Source organism: Nelumbo lutea, chromosome 5 (genome assembly GCF_056320005.1).
Source record: "Nelumbo lutea isolate HS-2025 chromosome 5, American lotus-T2T, whole genome shotgun sequence".
NCBI classification, from domain to species: Eukaryota; Viridiplantae; Streptophyta; class Magnoliopsida; order Proteales; family Nelumbonaceae; genus Nelumbo; species Nelumbo lutea.
This window is the reverse complement of record NC_142688.1, coordinates 79,648,937-79,661,458: the sequence shown is the minus strand read 5'-3', so window position 1 is coordinate 79,661,458 and position 12,522 is coordinate 79,648,937. Positions and strand designations below refer to the sequence as shown.

Genomic DNA, 12,522 nt, shown 5'->3' with positions numbered 1-12,522 from the left:
TACCACAAATTTACCAATGAAGGGGCGCAATACCTGGTTCATCAGCCTCCTGAAAGTGCTAGGTGCGTTGGTTAGTCCAAAGGGCATGACCAACCACTCGAACAAGCCATCTCTAGTCTTGAAGGCTGTCTTCCATTCATCTTCGAGACGGATCCTAATTTGATGATATCCACTCCTGAGATCTATTTTTGAGAAAACTACAGCTCCGCTTAGTTGGTCCAGCATGTCGTCCAGCCTAGGAATGGGAAATTTGTACCCAATGGTGATCTTGTTAATGGCCCTGCTGTCGACACACATTCTCCAACTGCCATCCTTCTTAGGTGTTAATAAGGCAGGTACTGCACAAGGACTCATGTTGATTTGAATGTGTCCCTTTTTCAATAATTCTTCTACCTTTTCTCGTAAAATTTCATTCTCCTTAGGACTCATCCTGTAATGTGGGAGGTTAGGTAGACTAGCACCTAGAACAAAATCAATATGGTGTTGTATATCTCTCATGGGAGGGAGTTCATTTGGTAACTCCTCTGGAACTACATCATTAAATTCATCCAGTAGTCCCTGTATTTCAGCTAGAATTGTATTTTCATCATTAACATCTTCTTCTTTTACTACTAACAAATGTATCTCTTGAGTATCTTTACATTCTTTAACAAATTTAGCATGATGATGGGTGATGGTAAGGAAATTTTTCTCATGTGCCTTTGGAGTATTTGTAATACTTTTTTCTGCTATGGGTAACAAAGTATAACGTGCACCTTCTTTTTCAAGTTGGTAGGTATTCTTCCTACCCATGTGCCTTGCATCTGTATCAAATTACCAAGGCCTCCCTAACAAAATATGGCAAGCATTCATATCTACAATATCACAATATGCTTCATCATGGTACTTACCAATTGAAAAAGGTACCTTGCAGTGTTCTTCCACTTGTACGCCGCCTCCTTCCTTGATCCACCCAATTGTGTATGGGTTGGGATGTTTTTCAGGAATCAGCTATAATTGTTGGATGACATCCCTGCAAATAATATTTTCCTGACTACCACTGTCAATAATTAAATTAAATAATTTTCCCTTGACAGTACATCTAGTACGAAATAATCTGTGCCTTTGAGAAGTATCCTTATTTTTTTGGGACAACATTAATTTTCTTACCACACAAGTATACTCCTCATGTTCATATGGACCCTCTTCATCCTCCCCATCAGGTCCACAATATACTTCTTCCTCAATATCTTCTTCCTCTTCCCTACCATATTAATTGCCTTCCTCTTGGGACAGTCACTGGATCTATGTCCAACCTCATTACATTTAAAACATTTAATAGGAGCAGGCCTTGCATAAGGGTTACTGGGTTTAGGAGGGTTGGAAGGATTACCTCGAGTATGTCCTCCTGTAGTAGCCTTACCGGCGTTGCTTGTACTTTCCGGGTGAGAAGGTTGTACTGCCGGAACTGATTTGTTCCTGTTGATAGTTGCCAGTCTGTTGTCGCTCCCGTTTTACCGGCGATAATTATCACTGCGTGCCTTGTCCTGGAACATTAATTCTGCTTTCAAGGCTAGGTTCCTTGCTTCCTGCACACTAAGAACCATCTGTACACCAATTTTTTCTCTGATAGACGGTCTTAAACCGCTTAGATAACGGGCTGCTTGCTGGTTATCACTTTCAGATAATTGATTTCTTTCAGCTAATCTCAAAAATTCAGATGTATATTCATTAACACTACGGGAACCCTGCGCGCACCTTTGATAAGATTCAAACATATATTGTTCATAGTCAGGAGGTAAAAATCTACCTCTGATTAATTGTTTCATGCGCCTCTAGGTTCGAATAGGACCCCTTCCTTCTCTCATCCGGGTCTCTCTCATCCGTTCCCACCAAACAGATGCGCCTCCCTTTAATCGGAAAGCTACTAATTTTACCCTTCGTTCCTCTGGTATTTCCATGTAATCAAAGAACCTATTGACTTCTGTGATCCAATCCAGAAGTCCCTCTATACCAAGATTTCCACTAAAAGTAGGAATATCTACCTTGAGTTTAAATTCATCATTATTCTTACGGGGGTTGAAATTACCTTGATTGTGCCAATTTCTACCGTTTCTGTCATTGCCGGGAAGAACTGGAGCACCACCAAATTCGAAATCATCATCACTGTCGTCGTCAAGAACTGGACGTCGGGACGCAGTAGCGACGGGTGGTCCGCCGTGGTCGTCTCCTGCGATCTGCTGTGGATTTTCCCGGATTCGTGGGACAACCTCCCGTAACAAGGTTTGCAGTTGTTCAGTCACCTCTACCAACTGCTGTTCGATGTTACGTGTGGCTGTACACTGCTCTTCGATTGCTCTCCAAACAGTTGGGAACCCCTGATCTCCGTCACGGGGTGGGTTGCGACTGCTACCGTCTGGGTTGGACATGACTGGGCGAATTCCCTGCTCTAATACCACTTGACGCAGCGTGGAAGCAATGAGAACCGGAGCTGGCTATGCTATCACCGGGCGTTCGCTAGCACCTAGCGAAAAACACCGATTTCTCTAGGAGAGAGAAAAGGTAGCGAAAATAAGAAGAAGAGAACTTGAAGAAATTCTGAAAATCTGAAGTATGAATTGATGAATAACTTTGGGAAAATAGCAGTATTTATAATACATTTGGAAATTGTAAAAGGACTAGGAAAGAACATGAATCTTGATCTTGATCTTGATCCTCTTGGGCTGTCTTGATAAGATCGAACCCTCTTGGATTTCTTGGGCTTGATCTTCCACCGTCCGATCTCCCTGGCTCTCCTTATGCATGAATCTGGGAGTCTTGGATTTTTTGATGCTTCTTGAAGTTTTTGTTGGATCTTGATTGGAGTCTTGAGTTCTTGCTAATCTTGGAAGAGTCTTGATAATCTTGGATTCTTGATAAGTCTTGGAGTCTTGGATTAAGTCTTGATGAATCTTGAATTATCCTTTCTTAACTTATCTTGGATTCTTGACCTTATCCTAGGAGCTGCCGCCCCTAGGGGTGAGATGGGCCTTGGGATGGGCCTCCATCATCCAATTTCCATTTTATATTCTTTTAAGCCATTCATTTTAAAAATTCGAAGTCAAGATTATCTTTTGGCTTTTATGTACTGTATTTTCCAATTCAAATTTGATTTTGGTATTTTAGAAATGGAAAAGAGACTGAATTTCTTTTGATTGATGTTAAATGAGGATACATATGTAAAAGGAAACTTATCTTTTTCAAAACAGTTATTTTTCTTGGTAATATTTACAAATAGAATATATATATTTCTATCTCTGTATATATATAATGCTTATTGATGCTGATTGAATTTGCTTATAAATAATTAGATTTCCTTCAAATCAACCATGATCATTTGTAAGCACTTAGAAGGCCAACATGTTTTGTACAGCTAGCCCACGTTTCTAAAGCCAAAGGGAAAACCACTTTTGGAAATAAGTTACTCTAGAGAAATATCAATACTCAAATTAGGTGTATATTGCATGATAATTGTTAATAATATAGGGTAAATTAAGCTTGAAACTTCCCTTCTTTTTTAAATTGGACTAAGACTTCCATTATTGGATGATGTCATTAAACAAAAACCTCCCCTCTATTAACAGTCCAGCATTAAGGATTCATTTGCAGTTAAAATTCTATAAAAACCCAATTTTTCCCTTACTATAAAATGAAACTCCAGTCATATGGTTTTTAAAATTGGACCAGACCAGATGGTCAGATCGGAAAAATTGGAAACTGGTCAGCTGTTTTATCCCATAATCGTTATTTCCCTAAAAACCGTTGATTTGGTCAATAAATCACTGATCCGGATGTTCAAACTGTTTAAACTGTTCAACGGTTTGGCCAGTTTTTATTTTTAAGTTTTTTTGTCAAAACCATCCATCCATTCAGTTCGAATGATCAAACTGTTTGACCCAGAAACCGGACCCTTGATTGGTTCATTGTCCAATTTGATTTTAAACACCTTGCCCGGTCATAATCAGTTAGCAGTCTCGTGTGACCCGGATAAAATTTCAATTAGATTAGTAATATTTAATCTGAGTTTCATTGAAGACCTTAGAATATTCTTCACGAGTCAAGATATGCATAGAACTACAGAAGATTTGATAATTCTGGTTTCAGATGAAAGATTGGTTATGAGGCCTCTGGTCTTTGCAAAACAGAAGAGAGCAACCCCAAGTTGTGTCAATCCACTTCATGACCGAAGAGTTATCAAGAAGTAGTTTTCAAGGATTTACTTCTCTCCGTTAAACCAATGGTTAGACGTTGAAATCTGGAAGTTGAAGAATCAAGATTCTTGTGTTGTCTTTTGCAAATCAAGCAGGACTTAAATGGAATAACCTGAATCCGACCCGACCTGACCCATAAGGCTACAGGTTGGGCCTCGGCGAGAAATTTGGGACCTGACATAAACTTGGGTTGCCTGAATTCATCCAAATGTTTATTCATAGATTGGGCCATAAATCCTAAAAATATATATAAATTCTTTCAAATCCGACCAATTTGCTAGGACTGTTCACGGGTTGGATTACTTTATTGATGTTTTTTCAACTGACCCGACCTGGTCAGGTCACCTGAAATCGAAATCAAAATCGACCATGTGTTAAGCAAAACCGACCTGATCGGTTTGAATCAGTTTGGGTCGGTTCGGATTGGTTTCGGTTCTACTTAGTAGCGACTTAGTTGTTGTTCAAGTGTTCATACAAAATTGAAGTTTTTTGTGCAAATATATCATAATTAACCGGATTTTTTTCAAAGCTTAAACTTAAACAAAACACAAATAAAATATATCAACTTGTAACATGCATTAAATTAAAAAAATTAAATAAAAAAAATACTAACCTTTGAATGACTGAATGTGATGCTTGTTAGTTGTTGCTTGAGTCTTAAGAAGTTGAGAGTTGAGACTTGAGCTTGAGTTGAGAGAATGAGAAGATGGGAGTTGGGAGAGCCAAGTTGGAGTGATTTCTTGATGTTGAGAACTTGAAATTTTAAGTTTTTGATTCTTGAGAGTCAAATTGTATTAGAGATTGTGCTTGAGTTGAGGGGCTAAGGAGGGTGGACCAAGTTAGAAGTTATCAAGAAAATAGAAAGTCAAATTGTATTAGAGAATGAAGACTGAAATTTGTATATTCCAAGAAGCCTTTTAATCTAACTAAAAAAGAACACCTAATTCTAATTGTAATTGGTTGCCTATTTGGTATAAAAGACCTTAGAAACTAACACCATTTGATTCTTTTCTTTAAACTTTTCCAATAAAATGCAAGAAGCTATTATCTAAAGGTCCTTGTCTTATAATACTTGCCATTAATGTCATTCCTAACTAGAAGACTAAAAATTAAGTTTGGTTGTAATTAGGATAGAGACAACTTAGTTAAGTAGGAACTAAGTAAATTGTGACTACTAACTAAGAACTAACTACTAAGTCGGTTCGGTTCGGGTCAGTTTCGGTTTTTATGTAAAAACCAAAACCGAACCGAATCATCAGTTTATGATTTTTTATAACCCGAAATGGACCGGTGCCAAAGAAAACCCAACCGACTCGGATTGAATCTGTCCGAATTGGTCGGTTTGATCGGGTTGGGTATTCTTATGAACAGCCCTACAACTTGCTTAAGCATGTCTAATCCATCTTGTTTTGACTCCAACCCAATTCCAAGTGTAGGTGCATAATGATGGTTTAGACCATTAAAATATAGAGGATACCTAATTAATAGCACATGGAGACTTACGACGAATACACAACTCTTTTAATGGATTCTGTCAAATATAAAGGAATATTTTCTAACAGGGGAGGTTTTAGTATTTATCACAAGTCTTATGGACTTTAATATAACAATCATAATAAATGCTTTTACAAAAAAAATCATATTAAATGAAAAAATAAAAGCAAGTCTTTCTTTTCGACAGGGAAATAAATTGAAATCTTTTCAAAATGTCTTTAAAATAAAATACTGGGTGAAGAAGAAGAAGAAGGAGAGAGTAGCTTATTTTGGTTTCCAATTTCCATGCAGCTTTGAATGAATCAATAGATGGGAGAGATTCATGACAAATACTAACGCATCTGTCGCTTGAACTAATAATCTGGAAGGAGTTCCGAGTTGCTCCAACTTGTGAATCTTTGGCTTTTGGATTATAGTACATAAGCAATGGTTCAAAAAATCCAGGCGTTTCTGCTCATTCTAATTCAAATTCCATTTGCAGCTGCCCTAACAACTACTCAGGAAGGTTTGTTTGATTATTTTTCTTTCTTCTGTTTTAAGGGGATGGGTTACAGAGTTGCTTTCTACTGATCAGAAACCAGTCTTTTAGCTATTTAAATGACCTGAATTTCAGGTTTAATATCTGTGTCTCTGTACTATATAATAAGCGTATGATCTCTTTTAGTATTTAGCCCAACATATATATATAATGTCTTTTAGACGGTTTGTAGAGGAATTCAAAAGATCTATTTTGAATTATTGTGTTCTCCAATTCAGTGTTTGTAACTTAAGCTCAGTTTGGAAGGAGTATAAATACAAATATGTAGAGTGTAAATACATTTAAAATAATACAAAATACAAGGTTTTGCATTCTACATATTTGCATTTATACTCCTTCCAAACTGATCTTTACAGAATAGATAGAATAGCCATAAAATCTCCAAATAAATACATTACTGCTTTATCCCACACTGATTCTGTTCTTTCCTTTGTCATCTTACTTCAACCATGATGCTTCTGACGCTTACTGATTCTGTTCTTTCCTTTGCTTCTGATACTGATTCTGTTCTTAATTTCCTTTATCATCTTACTTCAACCATGATGCTTCTGACGCTTACTAATTCTGTTCTTTCCTTTGCTTCTGATACTGATTCTGTTCTTAATTTCCTTTATCATCTTACTTCAACCATGATGCTTCTGACGCTTACTAATTCTGTTCTTTCCTTTGCCTCTGATACTGATTCTGTTCTTAATTTCCTTTATCATCTTACTTCAACCATGATGCTTCTGACGCTTACTGATTCTGTTCTTAATTTCCTTTGTCATCTTACTTCAAGTGAACTGGAATGTTTCTCTGCTAAAAGTTGTTTTCCAAGTAGGAGGAGCACCACAAAATAGTGGTGTGGCATGGCTTGATGCTACTTTTCTTTTTTCTGTTCCTGATGCAGCTGCTGCTCTAAACTCGTTGAAGGATACCTGGAAAAATAAGCCACCTGATTGGGAAAAACCTGATCCTTGCGATGACGGTTGGACCGGAATTTACTGTGATATTGAAACTAGGTCACATGTGATCTACATGTAAGTTCATCACCATCATCATCATTAATACCTTATCCTAACTATATGGGTTAGTTACATGAATCCTATTTGTCAATTCATTCTATTTAAAACATATCTACTAATAAATTATTAATGTTTAAATCATTTCTTACCATTACCGTTCAAAGAATATCAATTCATTCTGACTTTATCAATTAACTCCTCTCACTATTTGTCTATAAAACCAATTTGAATGCTAGAAAATTGGGAAACACCGGATTGATGGGTCAACTGTCCAATGACATCGGGTCCCTCTCGGAGCTACAAATTTTGTAAGTAGTAATCAATTTTCACACCTCCCTTGGTTTTATAAAAGGAAAAATCTATGATACCGGAAAGAGTTTTGACCAATCAATGAAAATCCACCCATGAATATGAATTTATTGTTCAGTTGTTTTTCCGATATCATAGTGGAACCCTTTCTCCTTTCAAAGAAATTGGCGTAAATATATAATTGAGTAATTGACTCATGCAGGGATCTGTCTAACAACCCGGATTTGAATGGGCTCCTTCCGGATGCTATTGGTAACTTGAAGAATCTTTCACAACTGTAAGAAATTCTTGTGATTTTCAAATTAGAATAATCATGCATGTGTAAATGAACGAATGGGCTTGAATTTCTTCATATAAATATTGTCAGGATCCTAACCGGGTGCAACTTCTCTGGCCGGATCCCAGACAGCATAGGATCTCTGAAGCAGCTAGTCCAATTGTAAGACTTTGTATTTCTTTAGTGATGTGGAAAATGAGATATATGATATAATAACCACATAACTCATATTTTCTAGGATTACGATGAGGATGGGATTCTTTACTGAAGTTTCTTCAGGCTTTTAATTAATTTTCAGTAAAATACTTTAGAAATCCCCTTATTAACTTTAATTTACTCCCACCAGAGACATTGTCAGTAGCCGATGGCATTGGGAGACAATTGCCATTCTTATGTAGTTGAGACATTAGGACGATGGGTCCCTTAAGGAATTGTTGGCGAGGTTTAATGTTTGAGTCTGTCCAGGACCAACGCCTTGACCAATCCATAGCAGTGGCCGCCTTGATGCACAGCCTTCAGACCTCCCGCTTTAGCTTTCCTCTAGAGAATAGAGCTCCACAAGACATGATTAATCTCCTTGCCTGACCTTTAAAATATATCATTTCTCACAGTCCCACGCCATAGGGAGGTCGAGGAAGGAAGGTGTGATTTGAAGCACAAAGAGCGTAATGATCACCACTCTCGCTGGGACAAGAAGAGGTTGGATTGGCATTGGGACTGCAGATTGAGGAGTACTCCACCAAACTTTAGGAACTTAATGCCGTTCAACATGCCACGGGTTGAGATCCTCATGTAGATCGATCCACAACCGGTGCTTCATTAGGTGGCCCAAAAAGTTGAAGTCCCAAGGCAACAAGAAAATAAGGGACAAGTATTTTGAATTCCACAAGGACCATGGCTACGATACAAAGGACATTAGAGACCTCCGCAACCACATTGAGGACCTTATCAGATGAAGCTACCTCAACAGATATGTTGCTAACCGCTAAGCTCCATGAAAGAGCAATCGATGCCACGTTGGTGCGCTTGAAAACTGAGACCCTCCTCTCACCGAAGTCAAAGTAGTCATCTCTCAAGGAATTACGGTGGAAATGGAGAGCTCTTTTACTAGGCCTATGATTGGTTGAATCAAAGTGAAAACCCGAGCTCCAAAGAAGTCAAAGATGGACACCCGATCACATTCGCTGAAGATGACTTTAAAGGGGTCCAAATGCCTCATGACAATGCATTCCTAATTTTAGTCAACATCACCAACTATAAATTATGTCAAATCCTTGTTGACACAAGAAGTTTGGTTGACATCATGTTCAGTGAGGCATTTCCTAAAATGAAGATCGAACGTGAGCGTCTTTCTTGTTTCCAGTTTTTATGAACTCAAAGACTGTGCAGGAAGTTGATGGTCAGTAGACTAAGCAGCTCTACCAACTTTATTTGAATTCAGATAAAGCCTCATCAGTCCTCTTCGCGAGGTATCCTCTACAAAGATGAGCTTTTCATGGCTTCCATGGGAGTAGGCAGACAACAGACTGCATGGACGCCCCTGCCAGTCGAGCCTTCTGAGGCTGCCGTGTGAGCTGGTGACCTAAAGTCAGTAGTGCTGCCCACGTAGGTCAAGCTCCTAGTAGCTTCTTGTAGGAGTGGGTAACCGATGTCACTAACAAGGTTGATGCAACGCAGGGCGCGACCTGGCGAGCTAATAAAAGACCTCGGCACCACATAAGTCCCAGCCGCCTCCTCGGCATGGGCACATAAGACCTAGTTGCCTTTTAGTTATGGGCAAAATCAGGGGTAAGGAGAGTGGACTGTGAGTCACTCCCAGGGCCTAAGGAATTGAATCGACGCTTACGATCTCATCGAATTAGTCATTTTAGGCCAAAACGAGCAATCTACTCCCTTCGCCAAGTTACTTTCGGCTGGGGAGTGGGGGGCAAATGATGAGGGCGGATTTGACCCTCCAATGATATTGTGACACATGGCATCTCAGAACAACTAGGTGACACCTGAAACCACTTTGGCAACAACTTGCCTTAGCCAAGTTGATGGTGTCCCACCTGGCGGCTTGGCCCTGGCGCGAATTGGCAGCCTGGCACAAGCGTGAGCTGGCTGCCTGGCGGCCTGGCACAGGTGCCAACCTAGCGACCTGCAAGACATGCTCGGCAAAAAATTCGACATGCATATCCTAACACTCCCACAATCCTTGGAAGTTGGCCCACGTGCTGAACAATCCGGAGGGTGGTCATTGTGCATGGCGGTTGCCTCAGGGAATCTCAGACCACTTAGATGACTTCTCGGAAATCTCGGATATGGTGCGTGAAGCCCACGCCAAACAAGGCCTATATAAAGGCACCAACCCCAATGACATGAGGGGGAGCAAGTAAGCATATTCTAGATCTCATACTTTGTGATTTTTAGCTCGCTATCTACTATGAGAGTACTGACTTAAGCATCGGAGCGACCTCGCCAAGTTAACCACCTCGGGTCCTCTGACATTGATTCCTTGCAGGTCTCTAAAGAACTACGAAGCTCAACAATCAATCCAGCTCGCCACTAGGCAACTCGACACTCTGGTCAGCTCGCCTATCTCGGCCCAATCAGTTCAGCACCTAACCTGCCCAGTTCGACCCAGTTAACTCGGCACCTAATCTACCCCTAGCTCGGCCTGGTCAGCTCGACATCCAGGTCCTCATCCAGTAAAAGTTCACTTCGGCCTCTAAGTCATCAGCCACTTGGAAGCAGACCAAATGACGAGGTACTTGACAAAAAATTGATACATAACAAAAAATGGACTCATCACCTTCTCCCGGATGATGCTAATTATGTACACAAGGAAATACATGAAAGGATTTGCAGTGATCATTCTGGTGCCTGAACCCTTGCCTACAAGGCTCTCTGATAGGGTTATTTGTAGCTCACCATAAAATAGGATGCAACATAGCTTATGCAGAAATGTGACAGTTGCCAAAGACATTCTAATTTGCTTTATTAGCCAGCACTCCCCCTAACACTAATTTGTAGTCCTTGGCCTTTCACTCAGTGGGGCATGGACATCCTTGGTAACTTCCTTCCTATGGCATGTCAGAGGAAGTTCCTCTTCATCGCCATGGACTACTTCACAAAATGGGTCAAGGCTGAACCCCTAGCATGAATCATAGCTCAGAATGCCCAAGGCTTCCTATGGACAAACATCATCTATTGCTTTAGTATTCCACAGGTGTTGATTGAAAGTTTGAAGAGTACTGCATCAAGCTTAAAATAGATCATCGTATAACCACAATGCATCGACCTCAAAGCAACAACCAGACCGAAGTCATGAATCACACCTTGTTGAATTGACTAAAGACAAGGTTGAACAAAGCCAGGGGTAGATGGGTAGAAAATCTACTAAGCATCCTCTGGGCCTATTGATCTACTCTATGAATATCAATCAGAGAGATACTGTTCAACCTAGTGTTCGGATTAGAAGTAGTGATCCCCATAGAGATTGGATCCCCTATACTCTGAACCAAACTCTACAACGAGGAAACCAATAATGAGGACCTCCTCATTGATGCCAAGGTCTACTGAAGACAATTTAAGATGGGGGACTTTATCTTATGTAGAGTCATCGTACTAGAGTTTGGAGTAGGGAATCGCGGACCAAACTGGAGCGACAACAACTTAAGGATGTATTATCAGTAAGCGACATTGAACCTAATGATGGCCGAACCTACTGTAACTTCAAAAGTCAAAGCAATAAAGCATATCTTTTTCCCAAAGCTAAAGTCTACTGCACCACGCTGCATAGACATACACAAACTTGGATGAACACTAATGGTTGAGGCCCAACACCTAATCTATCTTAGAATGGACATCACAGGAAGGACACCCCTACCACTCATGGCTAGAGGGTGACAACTGAACACTATACCCTAGAATCAGCATAGCTTCGGCAGGCTGAAGACTCTTGGACCCTTCTCTCCAACTGGGTGTCAAAACAGTGTTGGTCGAGGATCACATTTGGTCCATTAGAGAGCTCTAAGCTTCTTATGACATGGTAACACCGATCTCCCCATGAAAACACTTGAGAACTCGGAAGTACCTCGACCACTGAGCACCCCAAGCTTCAACCACCTAAAGACCAAAGCTAATTCACAAAATGAAAGCTTCAACCATCCAAAGAACGAGGCCAATTCCTAATCAATTGAAGTAGTTGAAATGAAGGCTTTGGCCAGCAAGATATTGAAGCTAGATCATAACCAATTGGAGTCTAAGGCAAGCATAGGACCTTAGCCTAGTTGAAGGCTTCAATCACCCAATGGATTCAGGGCATCCTCAATGTGATAGCTTGGTTAGCTGTGTCACAAAACAAATGGATAGACTAGTAAAGGTTGGAATATGAAACTAAAGGATTTTCATTCATTTCACAAAATTTTACAAGTATGAAAGAGCAACATTTTGAATAGAAAGGAAAAAAGTAGAAATCACTCCTCAATAGGGGGGCCATCAATACAGTTCCGGTACTTCGGATGCACGTTGGCCTTGGTCGATTGGGCAGATTACTCCTTGGATGTCTCCTCATGGATCCAAGGGCCTAACTTCTCAACCGCGGATGCAACTTCAGGAAACAGGTGCATGACCTTCCTCTTGTAACAGGCAAACTCGGCCAGCCAAGAGTTGGTGGCATAGTTGTCG

The 12,522-nt window shown here is 40.1% G+C and overlaps 1 protein-coding gene across 2 annotated transcripts in view; it reads left to right on the top strand.

Moving 5' to 3' along the window:
• Window positions 1–5,909: 5,909 nt before the first annotated feature.
• LOC148853043 (leucine-rich repeat receptor protein kinase HPCA1-like) overlaps window positions 5,910–12,522 on the top strand; it is a 29,505-nt gene continuing 22,892 nt past the window's right edge. For both annotated transcript variants that reach the window (XM_088943154.1, XM_088943153.1), the window contains exons 1-5: window positions 5,910–6,228; window positions 7,151–7,280; window positions 7,502–7,573; window positions 7,777–7,851; window positions 7,942–8,013. In XM_088943154.1, coding sequence (XP_088799280.1) covers window positions 6,150–6,228; window positions 7,151–7,280; window positions 7,502–7,573; window positions 7,777–7,851; window positions 7,942–8,013 — 428 coding nt within the window. In that variant the 5' untranslated portion in view covers window positions 5,910–6,149. The remainder of the gene's footprint in view (window positions 6,229–7,150; window positions 7,281–7,501; window positions 7,574–7,776; window positions 7,852–7,941; window positions 8,014–12,522) is intronic.